The 19,649-nt window shown below is 40.6% G+C and overlaps 1 protein-coding gene across 1 annotated transcript; it reads left to right on the forward strand.

The window, feature by feature from the left end:
- The first annotated feature begins 923 nt into the window (after positions 1-923).
- LOC144368364 (myomegalin-like) lies at positions 924-6,999 on the forward strand. Its single transcript, XM_078027183.1, has 4 exons — positions 924-1,816; positions 2,775-2,918; positions 3,913-4,469; positions 6,039-6,999. Exons 1-3 carry the CDS (start codon positions 1,547-1,549, stop codon positions 4,063-4,065), a joined length of 567 nt encoding a protein of 188 aa, XP_077883309.1. The 5' UTR covers positions 924-1,546; the 3' UTR covers positions 4,066-4,469; positions 6,039-6,999.
- The last annotated feature ends 12,650 nt before the right edge of the window (positions 7,000-19,649 follow it).

Raw genomic sequence — 19,649 nt, forward strand, 5'->3', positions numbered from 1 at the left:
ATATTAATCCTTATTTTCTCTGGTTGCACTGAATACTCATTTTTCAGTTAATGTCCTCAAATGTCAGATGAAAGTGGACTATTTCATGGACTTTTTATTGTGGCCTGTAAGTAAGATATATCTGTAAACTGCTAAGCACAGTACCCAGCTGGCAGGAAGTGCTCAGCATACATTAGGTTGCTGCCTTGCCCTTTTGGAGCTGCCATGGTGGGTGTGGTGTTGAGTTTCCTCTTCACTTCCTCCTGACAGGGCTTCCCTGTCACTGTGTTCCCATGTACCAGCTGAGATGCAGCAGCATGGCTCAGTCCCTGCTCTTCCTCTTGTTCTCAGCTTCCAGAGGCCTGAACTGGAACCTGGCTATGACTCACTCTCCTCTTACCAGGAACTCCTTTTGTTGATAGTTTACATTTTGATCTACTTTTATAATACAGAGAATTTGAACCCAAGTTCTTCTGTGTATGCTAGACCTGCCACACTATATAGAGTGGTTTCTTTTTCTTCATTCTACCACTGAACTCTGCACCCCAGCCCTTGATAAATATTTTAACATATACATATTTCATATATATGCATATGTATGTGTATTTTATATATGTATGTGATTTTGTGCATATTTAAGTTTCAATACAAGGCATTGTACTAGAAAGCACATAGAAAATTATACTCAAAGTTGGTTTATGAAATTGTACCTAACAAGTTTTTACTGGAAGTTACATTCATGTGGAATATCCATCCATCAAACATTTTTTTTCTAAATAATAGAAACATATCAATCTGTTGACTTTTGCTTTTCTATGTGACATATATCGGCTAATGATATGAGAGGGAAGTCCTGGCACCTTAGATCTTGTGTGGTGAAGGCCAGACTGTGCATGATTTGGGGTGCAGGCTGTTTGTGATGTCCTTGACACTGGTTGTTTTTACTCCCTAGATTCAGGTATTTCCTCTGTATTTGGGGTGTTGGCATAGATTTTCTAACTCTGGTCCTCCACAGCTCTTCTTTCTCTTCTCCTGGCTCAGATACTGTCATTGTCACCAGGACAAATGGTATAAATATGACAACTAAAGGGCTTGGACACAATGAAGGAAAATTATTAATGCAAATATCTCCTGGTCCTCTGTAAGTGTGTCATGTGAATTTAGAAAATTTTCTGTGTGCGACATCCTTTTTCCTCACAGAGAAAGCATCTTCCATGTTCCTTGAGACTTCTGTGGCTGCCTTTCTTCTCATTCTTCTTCTTGCCACAGTTGTCCTATTGCTGTCTTTTGGTCATTGCCCTGTACACATTCTTATTCAGTTGTCTGTGCCTTTTCTATACAGAAAGCTTTCATGTTTATAATATTGTCCTGAATAGCCCACTTGTCAATGAAAACAAAATTTTTCTTCTGGAAAGTTTATCATTATGTAATGTTGTAAGAAAGATTATAAAAATAAAGAAACCAAAATGTGTCTATAGGCTTGAGCCACCCTGCATTTCTGAAGGCTGCCTTTCTTGACCCTGAGCTCTTTCACTGTCTCTGCACTGTGAGAACTGAGGATATTTTCATGAATAACAGCAGATCTTTATTATTGTGGCTTTCTTTTTCAGAGCTGGATTCAAATGATCCTTCAGGAATGAAGAACTCTCTGAAGCTAGAGGGTGATTCTATGGATGGCTCCTTCGCCAACAAGCATGGCCGCCACATCATAGGCCACATTGATGACTATACTGCTCTCAGAGATCAGATTGCGGAGGGGAAACAGCTGGTTGAACAGATCCAGTCTCTCCTGACACCCACATGCAACTTCCTGGGCCTTGATGCTCAGGGCTCAGAGGTAGTCACACCTGCAGCTCCTGCCTTCACTCTTTCTTTGTGCCCTTTGTCCTTAATTCTAGTTTCTTCTCCCTTATTTATTTTTGTGGCCTGCATCTCCCAATGACAGAGGAAGCATCTTCCAATTATTCTAGCCAAGCCCTTGCTTCCCTATCTCCTTATTCATTCTATGTTCTACTCTGTGGTATAGGAAACCAACTAGATATTCTGCCTCAGAGCCACAGAGATGTCTGTGCAGTGTTGCCACCATCCTCAGTAAAGTATTTGTTAAGAGTTGATGCCCATATGATGTTGAAATCAGCACAGTCTCATGGCTCATTATCTGTTACACTCATGCTGACCCATGTGGATTAAAATCTGTCAGGAGGACAGGTACTAAGGGATTCACATCCATAAAGGCCTTGTGTGTGGAAAGAGTAAGAATCTGGCAGTGGGAGGGAGGCAATCTGCAAATGCTTCTCAGAGTGCATCTGTGTTCAGAGACAACAAGGGCCAATGGCTGTGCTGTCTGAGCTATGAGAGACCCATGGATGTATAGACAGAGCCTTGCATCCAGGTAACCCCCACTTCAGGGCAAGATACATACCCCTATTCATAAACCAACTAATGGGCCACAAGCCCAATGTGAGAAGTCACCTCTTGTACCTCAAGTTCACTGGTGCAGAGGGGTCTTTTATTGTATGCAAGGAAGTTAAAAGGTCTGTAGAGGACATGACATGGGAATGAGCTGTGACAGCCTTATATAGGGTGTCCAGGTGAGGAGTCATTCCAGGTAAAAGGAGCCACACTTCAGTCCTGGGACCTCAAAGGGATGAGCTAGGGTTTTGCAGGTTCAAGCAGCCCATGCTTTGTGCCTCATCAACAAAGAAAGCTTGAGTCTTGTGCAGGGCTGCAATGTCGTGAGCCCTGTGATGTCTCAACTTCAGTGATGTCCATGGCTCCCTCCCACCTTTCCACAGGCACCAGGCAGCAAATGTTTCCATGAGCTAAGAAGCAGTGCTCATGCCCTGCAGCGCACCCTAGATGAGTCAGCCTCGCTCCTGACCATGTTCTGGAGAGCAGCTTTACCAAGTATCCATGGCCCTGGGCTGCCTGGCAAAGTGGTAAGAGGCCAGTGTTGTCTTCTGGTATAAGCCCTGCTCTTCTGCCCCATGAGATTCTGTATTCTCAGTTCCAGGGCTTTCTGAGGGTCAGGAGCTACACAGGTTGTTAGAATGTGCTGGATCTTAATGTAGCATCCTGGAGGGAGACCCCTGGTGGATGTTTTCATTGAAGCTCTGATTACCTTACTTTGTCCTCACACCCCAAACCCCAAGATAATAATTCAAAGAGAAGAAAAGGAAATGGAGAAGCACAGACATAGATGCCATGGTAATCTATAAATATCTGCTTCCAATAAATCTGAAGTTTGAACTAAAATTCAGGGGCCTTTGAAGCTTCTCCATTCCTCAGGGCTTCTTGGTCAAAAGATCAAAGGAAGTCACTGTGATCCTGCAGCTTCTTTCAGTCATGCTCCTAGAATCCCAACACACCTTTTATCTCTGTTTCAGTCTGGGGAAAAGGTAGAGCCCCTAAAGAATTGTCCTGCCTTGGTTGGACTAGAATCTGGATCCGCTCACTAGTTTTTATTTCCATATTAATGTAACTGGTATGTTTGGGGAAAAAACTATGCTAATTACAAGGAAGCACTTTACCATCTTCAGATTCGTACAGACATTTTGAAATGTGAACACTGTCATCAGGTAGCCCTGTGTCCCAGACATAGTATCTCTGAAATTCCAAGTCCAGCATGGATGGGAGAAGGGTGAGACAAAATTACTTCAAGGACTGATTTGGAGGTCTTGTTCACAGTTGGGAGTTGCTGTGGGTCTGGAGTCAGGGTCTCCTTGATCCTTGATTGGGGGCTTTCAGGTTCTCAACATTCCTACCTGTGGTCTTTTTCTCAACTGTTCTGAACTGAGGGATTGAGAAGCTATAATGAAGGGAACTCAGTCTGCTGAGAAGATTGGAGTTCTGCTTCTGATTGGTAGGAACCACAAAGAACTGGATACATTCGGTCTCCAAACTGTTGTCTGAGAGCTTGTCCTTCTTCCCCAGGATGAATCAATGGAAAGGGAGCTCCTGGATCTGCGAGCCCAAGTATCGAAACAGGAGAAGCTCCTTGAGAGCACAGCTGAGCGTCTGAAGACTGCTAACCAGCAGAAGGAGAACATGGAGCAGTTCATTGTCAGCCAGCGTAGGTGCCCCTGAGCTGTGGAGCAGCAGAGGAAAGGGCTTGTCTTGCAGATGTCCCACTTGTGCTGCAGATAAACAGTGACCACAGAGGCACTGGGAATGTTGGGAAGGGAGAGTCTGATGCACTGGGCCCAACCCTCCTGTGACATGAGCAGTTGTGGTTGCAGAAGGAGGGGGAGAAAAAGGGGTCAGCAAGAGGCCATGATTGAGGGGTGAGAAGAAAATGCTCTAGAAAATGCATGCCCAGCAAGTAGGGCCCAGCTGGAAATTCCTTCTCTCTGGGGCTCTTTTCTTCTTTCAGTGACCAGGACACATGATATTTTGAAGAAGGCAAGGACTAACTTGGAGCGAAAGCAACGATTCCATCTTACACAGTCACAGAGCCTGCTTCAAATACATCACCATCTGACATCAGCTCTGTAAGTGACCCTGACCTCCTTTACCTTCTAGGAGATATCAGGTTCACCACACAGGTCTTAGCTCCTGGATAGCCTCCTCTTAAGATTCCATCCCTTCACCCTCCTGCCCCCTCCGCTTTCTACCCTGTTATTATTCTCCTCTCCTCACCATCTCTCCCCTTTAGCCCAATTTTCTCTCCTTGATGTCAGTCAAGCAAGGAGCCAGAGAAATGCAGTTCAGTTGGTCCCTGAGGGAAGAAACTTTCAAAGTCTCTCTGTGAATTAGTTGTCTACCAAGAGATCTTGAGGCCATAAGTGCATTCTGGACTTTCCTGAACTACTTTATGAAAAACCAAATAAGGCATAACCTTATAAATTGACTTTAGTGCACAAAATTAGGTTAAGAACAGCATTTTATTTTAACATCTCATTTTCTTTAAAAAACATGAAGGAAGATCCATTTGGTCTCCTGGATATAAAAGAAAAAACTGATAATGAAAAAAAGATGTATGAAAGATGATATGTCATGAGCTTTGTAATGTTTTGAACAACCAATAAAAAAAAGAAAAGAAAAGAAAAAAATACACTTTAAGGGAAAAGTTTTAAAATATATATATATAGCAGATATTCTCTACTTTCACTTAAATGCTGTGCTAATAATTCCCTAGAAATCCTATTAAGAGAAAATTCATGTGTAACTGATTGTTTTAAATATGAGAAATTAAACCTTTAAACTTATATGGTAAACATCAGAGCAGTTGAGCATTCTAGGAATGTTCCTAAGTTGTACCCTGAGAGCCTTGACACCCATAGTGTGATCAAGCATGGGATGTATATTAACTAGCTCTTGTTTTCTAATTCCCTTTGGTTCTCCGAGAATTGCTTTCTTTCCTGAGCCTCTTAACACAACACTTAGAGGATTGGCTCTGTACAGCCTCTTCCTATCCCTGCCAAGTTAACCCACAGCCTCCAGTTCCTGCTGGCTCCCTCCAGTGTGCAGGCCACCCTCTTTTGTTCCAAATTTCTGGTCTCTAACTCCAGGCTAAATGTTAACTGGTTGTATGCCATTGGCTGGCCCCTTTGCCTCTGTGAGCTACTACCCTTCATCTGTTAAAGGTGGACCATCTCTGAGGTCCCTGCCAATTTGACTTCTCCTTATGAAAAATGAGACACACAATTAACAGGGGAACTTGCCCCAATATGTCCTCTTCAGTACAGGCTGTTTCTACATGTGCGTGTTTCATGCTTCATCCTTCTTTTCCTGGAATATGACAAGGCCTTTATTTTTCTTCAGACCACATAACATGTAGTATGAACTGGGTAATAAAAGGACAGTAGTAGGATCTGACCATATGACATGCAGTAGGGCTATGGCTGGGGCACCAGGGATTTGGGTGCACAGGGAAGCTTATCCTCTAAGCTGGAACCTGGAATCTCCTCCAGATCCAGTGCATCCCCTTGACTCATTCTTTTTACTACCTCCCACCATGTTTATGCCTTCCTGCATGCTTTGCCCTAATTCCAGTGTCTGGGCATCATAAGTGGGGTCTAACAGTTCCATCTGAACAGAATTCTTTTGTTTACTTGCAGGTGAAATCGTTAAGGGTCCTTCTGTGTGCTCCAGCATTGAGACCCTTGCCTTCCAGGAGCCACAAAAGAAGCAAAGCCACCACAGGTCCCTGCATTGACAGGTCACATGATTAGTGTACGCTCATCTTATGAAATGTGGCCTGTGTCACAGAGAGTGGGAGTGGACCTAGAAGAAAAATGCTCCAAAGACCAAACCACACATCAGAGGAAAAAAAAAAAAAAGTTCTATGGTTGTGGTCAATGTGCCCAGGATCCAGCAGCACAAACAACTAAGAAATAGTCCTTTCCCTTCCTTTCTCTTCCACCCCATCCAGAGACAACAAAGTCAAGATCTTCAGCTGACCTGCACACATCTTCAGGACACCATTCTGCACCTGGCCACTTGCTCATCTGCCTGCTATGGTGCTGCACTCTTTGTGATCCCACGTTAGTATATGCTACATTCATTGGCCCTGAACTCCATGTACATATCTACTCTAAGCAAATTCTTAATTATTATTAGAAATAAATTATTATTAGTGCTTCTCAAGTTGCATGATCAGAGTCAACACTGATTTTATCCTGTGTCTTTTTCTAATGTAAGCAGGTGGAATTATGAACTGCTTCATCAGCCTCCTATTGCTTTGATTTGTTGAATCTTTGTTATCTGTCATCTCAAAAGCATTTCCAATTTTCCTTGTAATGTTTTTCTTTACCCCATATGTATTTTTTATATAAAGTCTTTGCTTTATTTGAAACTTCTGTTGATCTTTCACTTATTTTTTATTGTTGACTCATAATTGAATTCTATGTTCAAATCATCTATTCTCAATAAATCCTTGAGGAAATTTTGAGTCTTGCTTTATGACTGCATTTGTTATCTTGCCTTCACTGCTTCGAAATATCTGAGATAAACTTTTTTTCCCTTGTACTTTTTCTATTTTCTATTATTGTATATTAAACTTATATGTTTCCAACTGTATATATGGCAGTGGATTTCCTTTAGTTATTGTCAACATTTCGCCATATAATGTTCTTTTTTACTAGGTCTATGTTCATTTTTCAAATATATTTTATATGTATTTTCACATGCATATTTTTAAATATTCATGTTATATATATATATATATATATATATATATATATATATATATATATATATATAATACCCTAACTTTAACCTTTACCCTACACAATATTTATTATTAATCCTAAATTTACCCCATTCCTAATCGAACATTAATATAAAAGCATATATAGCAATATGAATATTCTTGCATACATATTCAAATATCCAATTGATAATTGTATACATAAGTATTTATATATGTTCACATATAATTTATCTGTACATTTGGAAATTAATAAATGTGTATTTATACATATCACACCTTATCCTATCCCAAAACACATATATTTCTATGTATTTTAATGCACATTTTTACATGTACATTCTTATAATTACTCGTTTTTCAATATACTTATTCATTGCCTAATGTTTATGTGTAATTTGACTTGCCTTCATATATCATTGGTATATTTGCATATATACATTTTTATATACATATATATACATATATCTGCTTTCAAAAATTAAAAATGTGTCTTCCTAAATCTCATATTGAACCCTTCAGAATTTCAAAACATCAAAATTGCACATGTACATTCTTAAAATATTCATATTTTTCAATATACTTATTCATTCCCTAACCCTAACTATATACAAAATTTAGTACTAATCATAGTTTTACCCCTATAACTACCCTACCTTCAGATAAAAGCATATATACTTATATGAATACTCATATGTATTTATATTTACATACACATTTATCACTTATATTTGCAGAAGTGTTATTATATATACATATATAAAATTTATCTTTGCATTTGCATATTAAAAATTTGTATTTATATTTCATATTAACCCTTCCCTATTTCAAAACATATTTATGTTAATTTTTATGCAAATGTTACCATGCACATTCTTAGGTGTATTCATTTTTCCAACTAGTATATTTATTCCCTAAAGATAAACATAAATGTAAACCAAAATTTGAAAGTGATAATAACCCTATATTTACTTGTATACTTAAACCTACCTTTAAATAAAAGCATATATAATAATTTTAATATTCATTTGTAAATAACTATGTATACAGGTATCAATGTTATATTAGAATATGTATAAGTATGTACTCATATATATAATAAATCTGTGCAGTCCTATTTTTAAAAATCTGTATTCATATGTGTTATGTTAAAACTTTTCTTAGTTCAGGGCTGGGGCTGGGGCTGGGGCTCAGTGGTAGTGCAATTTACTGGCATGTGTGAGTAACTGGGTTTTTATACTCATCACTGCATATAAATAAATAAAATAAAACTCAACAACTAAATTTTTTGAAATAATAAATAAAAAATAAAGTCTTCCCTAGTTCAAAACATATGTATTTATTTATATTTTCATACTTATATTCATGAGTTATTCTAATGACTATTCTTGGTTTTTCATATGCATTTTTTTTTACTAACCCTAACCATCACCCTACACAAAATTTAACACTAAACCTAAATATAATCTTATACCTAAATCTACATTAATATAGACGCATACATAAAATTGTGAATATACATGTGTAATGAGACACATATATTTAATTATCAAAAATATATTTGCATATATATTATATATGTATATTTATTTGTGTATTCACAAATTTAAAAATGTGTATGTATATGTCTCACATTAAACTCTTTTCTATTTCAAAAAAATATATTTTTATATATTTTCACATGTACATTCTTAGAAATATTCATGTTTTTTGATATACATATTCATTCCATAGCTATATTGCTAACTCTTGCCATAATTTAATACTAATCCTATGCATACCCCTTTAAGTAAATCTAATTTTACATAAAAGCTTATGTACTTACATAAATGTTTTTTGTGTATTTTGATACATATATTCAATTATCAATGGCATATTTGCATATTTTTGTATGAATATATATTTTTTATTTCTGCATTTGCAAAATAAGAAATGTATATTCATACAACTCACATTAAACCTTTCACTGTTTTAAAGCATATGTGTTTATATATATTTTCATAGATATTTTCACAAGTATATGTTCATTAATATTCATGTTTTCTGAAAAATTTATTCATTCCCAAACATCAACCCTAACCCAAGCCATAATTTAATACTAACTCTCACAACACCCTTATACCTAAACCCATTTACATAAGTATATGTGCAGTAATATGAATGTGTATGTGTATTTCAACTTAGATATTCAATTACAAATGGTATATTTACATATATAATTGTATATGCATATATAAAATTTATCTCTACAATTACAATTTTAAAATGTGTATTTATAAGACTCACTTCCCTATTTCAAACATATACCAAGGGCATAGTGACACAAACCTGTAATCCCAGTGGCTCTGGAGTCTCAGGATGATCTGGAGTTCAAAACCAGCCTCAGCAAAACAAAGCAATAAGCAACACAGTAAGACTCTCTAAATAAAAACTGACATAGTGCTAGGGATGTGGCTTGGTGGACAAGGGTGCCCCTGAGTTCAATCCCTGGAAACACCTCCCAAAAAAACAAACCCATATATAGGGATATATATTGCCATACAAATATACTCATGTACATTCTTATGAATATTCATGATTTTCAATATATATATGTTAATTCCTAACCCTACACTAAAAACAATAGTAATCCTAAATGTAATATTATACCTAAAAATATTAATATAGCATCATATATAATAATAAGAATATTTTTGTTAATTAGACACGTCCATTTCATAAGTATTACTACATATTAATATACATTTATCTGAGTTTATAATTTTAAAAAAATGTGTATTTATGTCTCCTATTAAACCCTTCTCCATTTGAAAAATGTACACTTACATATATTTTCATGTGTAATTATATTTTTCTTTTTGATTTACATATTCATTCTCTAACTTTAACCCAAGCTATAATTTAATATTAACTCTCAAAATATCTCTATACTTAATTTTACATGAATGTGTATGTAGTAATATGTTTATGTATATTTTGACTTATATATTCAATTTTCAATGGTATATTTGCATATATATCAATATGTTTTACATAATTTATCACTGCATTTGCAAATTAAAGATGTGTATTATGATTCAAATTAAACCCTTGCCTTTTTCACAACATATATATTTTCATACACATTTTCACGTGTACATTCTTATGAATATTCATGCTTTTGAGATATATATATATATATATATATATATATATTCATTCCCTAGCCCTATGTCTAACCCTACACTATTCCTAAATTTAGTTCTATACATAAAACCACATTAATATAAAGCATATGTAATAATATGAATATTCATGTGTAATTAGACATAAATTTAATATTAATGGAGAAAGAGTGTGGCATAGGGAGGCAACTTACACGATGATCAGAAAGCAGAGAAAGAGAGAAACTCTTTTCTCCAGATTCAAAATGTATACCTCATAGACATGCCTCCAATGAACAACTTCCTCCAGCCACACCCCACCTGCCTTGAGTTTACCACTCAACTAATTCACTGATTAGATCAAGACAAGCATTCAGTCATTTCTCCTCTGAACCTTCTTGCACTGTCTCACATATGAGACAGTGTGAGACAGTGATTTTCTTTGCCTTCAACTTCATTGATTGGCATGAGACAGACAACCTTTTGCAAGGCCTCACTGACAAAATGTAGTTCAACTTCATCTATTTGTGCTTATCTTCCTATGTTAGCTCTCAAAATATTTTGTGAGTGCTACTCAAGAAAATATGAAATGGTGATCAGTTCTGCTAACACTGAGTATTTGTTTCACTAATATCAAATTTCTACCCTGCTGCTCTGTTTCCATGCTTTTCTGCATATATGATAAACTTGAGTCATAGGGTAATATTTTTGAAGCCATTTTACAATGCCAATCAAACCTGGCATTTTTTATATTAATGGTATGCAGGTCAGTCAAGAGGATACCACTATAAGCTATAATTCACATGTGCACAATCTGGGATAATTCTGTGACTATCAAATGGTTGGTGGTAATGAGATGCATCCCAATTTCAGACAAGCTAAAATGTGAAGAAAAGAATACTCTCCCAGACACCCATAGAATCGCTTCTGATGATTCCTTCTATCTTTCTGAAAGTGACAAGAAATGCAGTGTGGTGAGCATGGACAGCACCCTGGACAATGTCCTGGAGGAGGCCACCTTCCTGTGCACTGGCTGTGCCAAGGATTGAGGGCTCCTCCTTCAAGCACTGGTGCAGTGGGGTCCTCGAAATGAGAAGGTGCAGGGGACCAACTGCAGTGCTTGATGGGCCTTTTTGTTGTGTGCTTTGTGGACACTGTGATAACCTTAGCAGACTGCCCCCATAAGCATCAACTGGCAAGGCAACAAGGAGAACATGGCCCTAATCACAGCTGTGCCTGCAGGACACCCCACCATCACCAACTACCTGTTGAACTATTTCTCTGGCCTTGATCTTGAAAGAAGGGACATGTTCAGCTTCACTGCCATGATGAAGTCACCGTGTAGGGCTAAATGGAGTGTGCCAGAGTCCTGATGCAGGGGCAGATATACATGGAAGGGACACCCGCCATGAAATATCCCCTCAGAAGCGAGCCGCTTACATAGGCCGCGCGGAGGCCGCGCCCAACCCTCTCCCGAAGAGTTTGGGGAAAAGTACAGGCTAGAGCTGCTGCTGGCCTCTGAGGAAGTTCTGAAGCCTACAACCTCCAAAAATGCTTGCAGAGACTCACTGAGTTTGTGCGGTCCATGCTGACCTAGCACTCCAACTGGGGTCTGGAGGATGGGAGCATCCTAGACCATATGATCAGGATGAGCATAAGCTTTTACAGTCCAATTGTGGCCATCATCTGCCAAACTGTGAGCCCTGAGGACCTTTCCTGTGTGGGAAAAAGGCAGAAGGCAGTAAGTAAATCCAAGCAGCTAGCAGGGAACCAGGACACCCTTGCCCAAGAGAGGGCTGAGGAGGAAGGCACTGAACAACAATAGCAGACTTCTGAGGCCCAGAGGGCCTCCAGAGAGGAGGTTCCAAGAGTCAGCACCCCATCTCTTTACCTGCCAGGGGCCCAGGGGTCAGCCTCTGCCAGGTGGAAGGCCAGCCTCCTGCCCCACAAACTCCTGCATCAGAGAAGTGAGTGGCCAGGTGTGGTGGTCCTCAGCATCCACATGAGCAAGGTGCAAGCACCCACCTTCCAGAGGGACCAGAAGGGCAACACCAAGATAGCACCCACCTGCAGATCCCCAAGTGGCAGGACAAGAGTCCAAGAAAGAAAAGAGGAAGGCAGAAGGGGCAGAGAGGAAGCACCAGGCAGAAGCACAGAAGGAAAGGCGGGCACCACACTGGAGGAAAAGGACATGAGGGGGTCTGTTGAGCAGAGGACCTGTGTCAGGCTAGCAGCTGTGGACTTGGTGCAGAGCCCCAGGTAGGAGGTGGGTGGGGTCATGCAAGAAGTTGAGACATGCAGTGATGGGGAGAAACACAGGGAGGGGGGCCCCAGGATGGATGCACAGAAGGATGCACAGGGCTCCTACAGTGTGCTCTGCCAGTGCTGCACAGCCTCTAACAGACTTCTTCCCAGAATCTAGGAGGTGATGAACTGTTTCTAACTGGGAACAACACAAACTGATTTGTCTAACACCCATTCTCCTAGCAATCAATACACCTAAAGGACAATTTACCTAAATGTCACCATTTATAGAACATCAATTAAGAAATTAAAAAAAAAAACAATTTATCAAAAGGTAGTATTTTTGCATTGTTTTGTATTTTATTCATTATTCACCATTCTGCACCATTTTACAGGTGATGTGGCTCTTTGTATTTAAAGAAGTTTAAGTACATGTGCCCGAATACCCTTGGATTAAAATATTTGTGGTGGCTGTATGAATACACACAGAACTCATGGGTTCTCCATCTTTTTACCATTGGTTTTGGCTTTTACCTTTTCCATCTAATTGTGGGTGCAAATTTGAACTATATTTTCCTATTAATTTGATTAATTGATGCTGTATATTTGTTTTTATTTGATGGAATCTTTGACTTTTACAGCAAAATGATCAAGTGAACTCTTGGCCATACAGTAATAAAAAAAATCATTGTCAAAATTTATGAAATAATGCATAAATAAACTTGCATTTATTGCTAGATTCATTTTAAACAGAGACTTTGGATTGGATACACCACTTAGTAAATCTTTAACTAGTTATAAGAAAAAAATTGAGTTTTAATAAGAGGGGTAAGTTTAAAAAGTGATTAGTAGAAATAGAAAATTAAGTCATATGCCCTTAGATAAGTCAAATCTGTATATCCTTAAAAGGTACAAACTATGCAAAAAGGATGAGAAAACCAGAGTGATGAAGTTGCTGAAGTGGGCAGGAGGTGATTTTTAGAAACAGGTGGTTAGAGTTGAGTATTAAGTTAGATGTTTTAGCAAATTTCAAAGAGTATTCAGCACTTTCAGGACAGCCGTCTCTTCCAGGCTCAAGTGGAGTTTACTTTTATTTTTCCTTTGGTAATTGTCCCTGATGTTCATCCTCATGCCAGCTTTATAAAATTTCCAGGATGTGAGGTCTTTGGCAGAACACAGGTGTGATTTGCCTGGGTGCTGAGCTCTCAGTGGAGCTTTCTCTCTATGCTTTTATGTCCAAAGCACTGAGAAGTTTTTAGTGGATTTTAAAGTATCTGTCACATATGCACTTTACTTAAATGTTAATTTAAATACTGGCGACATGAACTGAAACTATTGTACACAGTTTGAAAGCTCTTTACAATAACCCTGGATTCATGCTGACATGTACTTCTCTGTCTCATGATGCAGGCAGGGGCTGGCACTCAGTTCTCCTTGCTGCTTCCTATTGGCACTTCTGGGTGTGGAGCTTATCAAAGATTTCACACTATTCCTTCCCAACTTAACAGATCATAAGGCTGCACCCAGGCTGTTGGAGAGACTGCTGAGATAAATATACCATGTAGCAAAGTCAGATTTTAACACACTTCTCCTAAATCCCAGAAAGGCACCAGGATGAATGCCTCAGAATCCTGGACCCACCTTTAGAACTACCGATGTTTACTGGATTTGGAACACCCCTATGGCTTAGAAGTTGAGGTTGGTCACATCACCTTGGAGAACAGGGCTGCAAATGACCTCATTTATCTTTGGAGTTGTACTGTGTCCCTGGCATTGTGGCATCTTCATACCATGTCTATGGAATCCATAGCTTTACCAGTCTTACCACAAGCCCCTCCCTCATCAGCTGAGGGCCCAGCCAGGCAGGGTCAAATGGCCTCTGTTTTGTAATTCTCAATACTGGATGCCCTGCGGACCACCTGGCAGCTTTGCAACATTTCCCACCCTTACTCCTAATGCAGAGACTGTTGCTGTGTTGCTCTGGGGGAACTGAACATCAGTGTTTGAGTTCCCAGGAGACTACACTGCAGCCTGTGTTGACAACTGCAGATTCTATTCTCACTGATTTAGAGACTGTTCTTCCTGGACACCCATCCTGAGTTCCTACAAGAAGCTCCAACTTTGAAGAATGCCTAATTGTCATTGGAACAGCCAGTGTTAGGCAGATTCTTCTCTGGCTAATTTGGCATCTGGCTGCCAGAAGATTGTCTAATAATCCTGCCTGTTAAGCACCATGGTATATTGCTGAGGGCCATTACCAAGTAGGAATGACGCATCGAAATTTCCTTGCCAAGCGTACCCCATGCTGCTTAGAGGACATTTGATGGGACATTGCATGCATGGTTTAATGAGGTGACCTTGCTCAAGGACCTAGGCAGATCCGGGTTTAGAGCTGATCAGGTTTGAGGAAGTAACCGGCTCCTTGAGTTTAAGGCGTTGCCAGTTTAAGATAATGGGTTTTAGGGAAGTTGGAGATTGAAGATTATTGCTGGGATTAGGGTGTTCCTGCTGCTTGTTCCCGTTGAGTTCTCGTGAGATTAAAATGGGATTTGGAGATAGCCTCGTGGAGTAGGTGAATTGTGCAGGCAGACGGCAGAACGTGTTTGCCCCTGGACCTGTGTGGAGGCGGTGTGAGAGCGGGAATAAAGAATTGCTGTTTGAACCTACAAAGCTGTGAGTGCCTCGTGATTCTGGTGCCAAGCCGAGACATTGGCCTTTGGCAGTATATGGGCACTGGGAATGGCATGGAGCCCCACCCTGACAAGCTGTGGCACTTTGTTGCTACCTGGCCAGAAATGCACATTCCTGGTCCCATCCAGCCCTCTACTCCACCACAAGCCATTGTCAGAGTCTCCAGTGATGGGAGGACTGTCAATGGTATGGCAGGTGATTTCTTCAGTTTCTGAGTTATTGTGAGGTGTGTGACCTGGGACTTCTTTTTCATGTTTGTTCTAATTTTGTTCAGATGCACAGAATATGCCTGACCAGCCTGAGGCATAGCCAATAATACTGCTGGTGTCCACAGAATAGCTCAGAAGATACATGCGTTTAGAAAATCCACTAAATCAGCAAACTGATGTCAGCACAACAGTTTTTTTGGCAGACTTGAAGTTGAGCCTGCCATTTTTCCGGTTAGGTGGAAGCAGTCATTATCTGATGAGTATCGTGAAGTGAGGAGAATGATACATGCTTGGGAGAGCTCTGACAGTTCTTAGCTGTGATGTAGATTAGGGGCAGAAGAATGTGACTGTGAATCCCAAAAGAGCCAAGTGCAGGAAGAGTTGGTGCAGAGCCTGGTGCAAACTCTCTCTCCAGTTCTTCTCTCCAGAATCAAGTCACTTCCAGGCTACCTGGGAAGTCCTTCTCTTTGATATCCACAGGTGGGGTCCAAGTGGCTTCTGGATCAGGTGCCCAGCACTTCTCAGTCTGGCTGTGTGGTAGCATATTTGGTAGTAAAGTTGTTACACTTCAAGGACAATGTCTCTTCCCTTTTCTTCTCACTAAGGAGGAGGAGATTCCCCTTATTCTTTAGTCTCTTTGGAAAGGGCTGCAGTACAGCAGGTGAACACTCTGCCTAGGCTTGGGGGGTGGGGGGCAAGGCAAGATGTCAAGAAGCAAAGTTTGGATGTTTTTCAGCAGTTGATCTTTGGACTCATACCTCTCTCAAGTTAGGGATCTGTGGGAGCACAAGGGCAGATATTCTCAAGTGGCATCCTCCTGCCCATGCTTGACAGACTGGTAGTGTCCCTATGATAAAGGTGAGAGAGGCAAGTGGGGGGTCAACTGGGCTTGTGATCAGCCCCTAGGTCACCCTGAGGAGTGTTGGGGCTCAGGTGGGCCAGTCAGTTCTTAGGCGACATTGTTAAGTTGACCTCTTTCTTGGTATGGGATTCACAGAGATGTGATTTTATGATCCCTGAGATGGAGAAAAATAGCCCCTGGTCTCCCTGACAGTCCAGCTGACATTATTTGCTGTGTTTTAATTTCTTTGAACAGCTGCATCTAGTCCCAGGCTGTCTGCCCTCCATTCATCATCTTTCCAGGGGACAGGTGCTGATGAGTGGTGACCTACCACAGTTTCCCTCCAGCTTCCAAGTTCCTTCCCTAAAATCCTCCTCACTTTCTCTTTTCTTCCCCTGTTCCTTTTCTTTCTTGGTCCATTTTCTTCACCCAATTTGGTTAAACTCCTTGCTCATTTTTGGCACCAGCTGTCCTGAGGTCTAAAAAAAGCAGAAAAATAGGGTTCCTAAGAAGCATTATGGTGGCCCTGATACCCTATTAGGTCAAGACCTCTGAGTCTCCAAGTGTGAGTGAGCATCATGCACCTCATGCTCCTGTGCTGGGATTCTGCATCTCAGCACCTCACCCTACCCTGTTTTTACAAAGGGTGGCCTGGTCTACAACTCTCCTGACATGTGACAGCACAGATGGCACAGGCTTGGGGTTTCTGCTTCCATGCAGAAAGTTTATTAACTCTAAAAGCAAATTTCAAGTAGATAAATATCTTCTCAGGGATTTATATATAAAAACAATTAGAGAAAAGTTGAAGTACATTTTAATACTTTTCAGAGTGTGAGTAAATTATGATCAAATTGGACAGAAGAAATAGTTCTAAAACATGGTTAACACTGCTGATTTTAAAGCGAGATTCCTGAATCTTGCTTCTGTGTGAGCAGAGGTTGCTCTTTGACAACACAGATGGGCCCTTTATTGCTTTTACCTCCATAGCTGGTTACTCTAGTTCTAATGCTGGAGGCTACACTGTGACACTGATGTAGTTTTTCTACTTGCTATGTGCATAAAGTGTCCCACAGTCAGCCCAACACCAATCCAACAAGAAGAGCAGGGAGAGCATGGAGCTGCTCCTGCCTCTGCTTCCTCTAGAGAAATGCACATGAAATATCACTGACATCATGGAAATCATGGTGTAGCTTCTCAGGTTACTCAAGCAGACTCCTGGCAGCACTAGGATACCTCAGATTGTGAAGAATTGCAATGCCATTACCACCTCCACTTTGGGCACTCCTGAGACAAAACAGGCTCATTCCGTGGTTCAGGAGAGCTTGTGACAAAATAGGATTTGTGATGCCTGTGCCTATTTTTTTCCAGCTGTCAGCAGATAACAGGTCTCTGGGGTAGAGGCTGCTGTTGGTGAGACAGAAGCCCAGGAGGGGGCCAGATCTCAGGCAAGAAATGATGAAAAACCTGCTGTTCCAGACATTTGGGGAGTATCAAGACTTCCAAGTTCCATGAAGAAATGCCTCATAGAGGCTGGGGAATGAGCCCAAAGCAAGGAGAAGTAGCCCCTGCATGCTCCCCCTTATAGATGAAAGACCTTTTTGTATAATTTGCCTTCACCTAAGTTTGCTTGAGTTACACCCTAATGCAAGTCTCCTGGGCCTTTCCCCAAGTGCACCTGCAGGGTCATACTGGCTCCTCTGTTAACACTACAGTTATTTCCCACATGGCTCAGAGTGATTGGGCACTGCTGTAAAATCCAGCCCAGTTGGTTGTTACATGATGAAGTGCTTTTAATTTACAGTATTGGAGAGGGTCTCACACTGTCAGAACCGCCCTCCAACAAAGGTTTGGGGAATGCACAAGACTAGCTGGTGCTTCCCTTATCTGAGCAAGAGGGTGAGTGTCAACCCGTCCCACCACCCAGCCTGGCCAAGAATTACAGGGAGTCCGGAGTTGAGTCAACCATAGAGGTGCAGCAATCTCAACTTTATTGTGTCAGGGACAAGGTTATACAGTGATAGAAAGAAGGAGTAAGAAGAGACAGTACCAAAAACCAATAAGGAGCAGTTACGTCACTATCACTAAGGGCCTAGGCAGATTTCAGGTTAAACCATTAGGCGGGACTAAGGTCAAAACCCCATGAGGCCACCACAGCCAACACCCAATAATGGCCGCGGTCCCAAGGGAGGTAAAAGATTCCAACATCACACATCCTGCACTGGTTGGCTTAGGGTCCTAGTCCTCCAAAGAGGGTAGTTGTTTGGATTCTGAACTTGTGCCCAGTTCTTGGTTTCCTGCCAACTAGGTACACATGAGTCTTGCTTTGAGTCAGGCAACCCCCTGGAGGGCCTCAGTGTTCTAAGGAAATAAAGGGTGGAACATTGGTCATGCAATATTCTTATAAAACAGAAAACATCAATCATGATAGATCCTTATATTACAACTAAGTCATGGTCATTGAGACACCAGGAAACTTTGCAGTGGGATGCCATTAGCCACAAAGAACTTACAACAAGCACAGTTATTTCTAAAATGAGAATAGTCATTTCTGTGCCCATGAGTTCACTTGTCTTCATTAAGATTTTAAACAAGTGGCTTAAAAATTGCTTCTGCAATTTTTTTTTAATTTAAAGAAATGGGAGAGGACAAAAAGACCAAAATCACTCTCTGCACTGATTTGACTTGAATTTCAAGGGACATTGAATGCCAGTGCTACACCACTAAATTCCCTCACTCTGACACAGTTTGCAATAAGACTGTGCAAAGTACAGCCCCTTTTGTGCTTCAATGAGCACAGTGTGTCACTGGGTGATTGTGTGCAGAAGGAACCAGGTTCATACACATGCATGAACACTATGTGCGCACAGATGACCTCAAGGGAGACCAAACTGCCTGCCTGACCATGGCTTCCTAAGGGAGTGTCTCTTGTGACCCACTTAGAAGAATCACAAGCCTAAGAATTCTCTGGGAGTCCAGGTGACACATGTTGTGGTACATGAAAGAAAAGTGACCACAACACTCAGAGCAACCAAAAGATCTTTATTGCAGCAGTGCAACAAAGAGAAAAGAGAAAAAGAGAGAGAGAGAGGAGAGAGAGAGAGAGAGAGAAAGAGAGAGAGAGAGAGAGAGATTAAGAGGGAGAAAGCAAGAGAAAGAGAGCGCACGCAAGAAAGATAAAGAGAGCAAGAGAGAGAGAGAGCAAGAGAGGGGGGCCTGGCAGGAGGGAGTTTTTATAGCCCAAATCTAATGGGGCCTCTGGGTCTGCAAGCTGCCTTGTTGGCCCAATGGGGGGTTAAGTGTTCAGCCTTGAGTGGGTTTGAATGTTCAGACTTGATGCAAACAGGTGATAAAGAACCAGATAGAGGGAGGTTTGAGTGCGTGGACTATCTTGT

Source organism: Ictidomys tridecemlineatus, chromosome 11 (genome assembly GCF_052094955.1).
Source record: "Ictidomys tridecemlineatus isolate mIctTri1 chromosome 11, mIctTri1.hap1, whole genome shotgun sequence".
In the NCBI taxonomy this organism is placed as follows: domain Eukaryota; kingdom Metazoa; phylum Chordata; class Mammalia; order Rodentia; family Sciuridae; genus Ictidomys; species Ictidomys tridecemlineatus.

Excerpts from the sequence above, each read along its gene's own strand:
- LOC144368364 (XM_078027183.1), top strand. The coding sequence starts at position 1,547 with ATGAATAACAGCAGATCTTTATTATTGTGGCTTTCTTTTTCAGAGCTG. Across the intron at positions 1,817-2,774 it reads TTGATGCTCAGGGCTCAGAG|GCACCAGGCAGCAAATGTTT; the intron begins GTAGTCACACCT and ends ACCTTTCCACAG. Across the intron at positions 2,919-3,912 it reads CTGGGCTGCCTGGCAAAGTG|GATGAATCAATGGAAAGGGA; the intron begins GTAAGAGGCCAG and ends CTTCTTCCCCAG.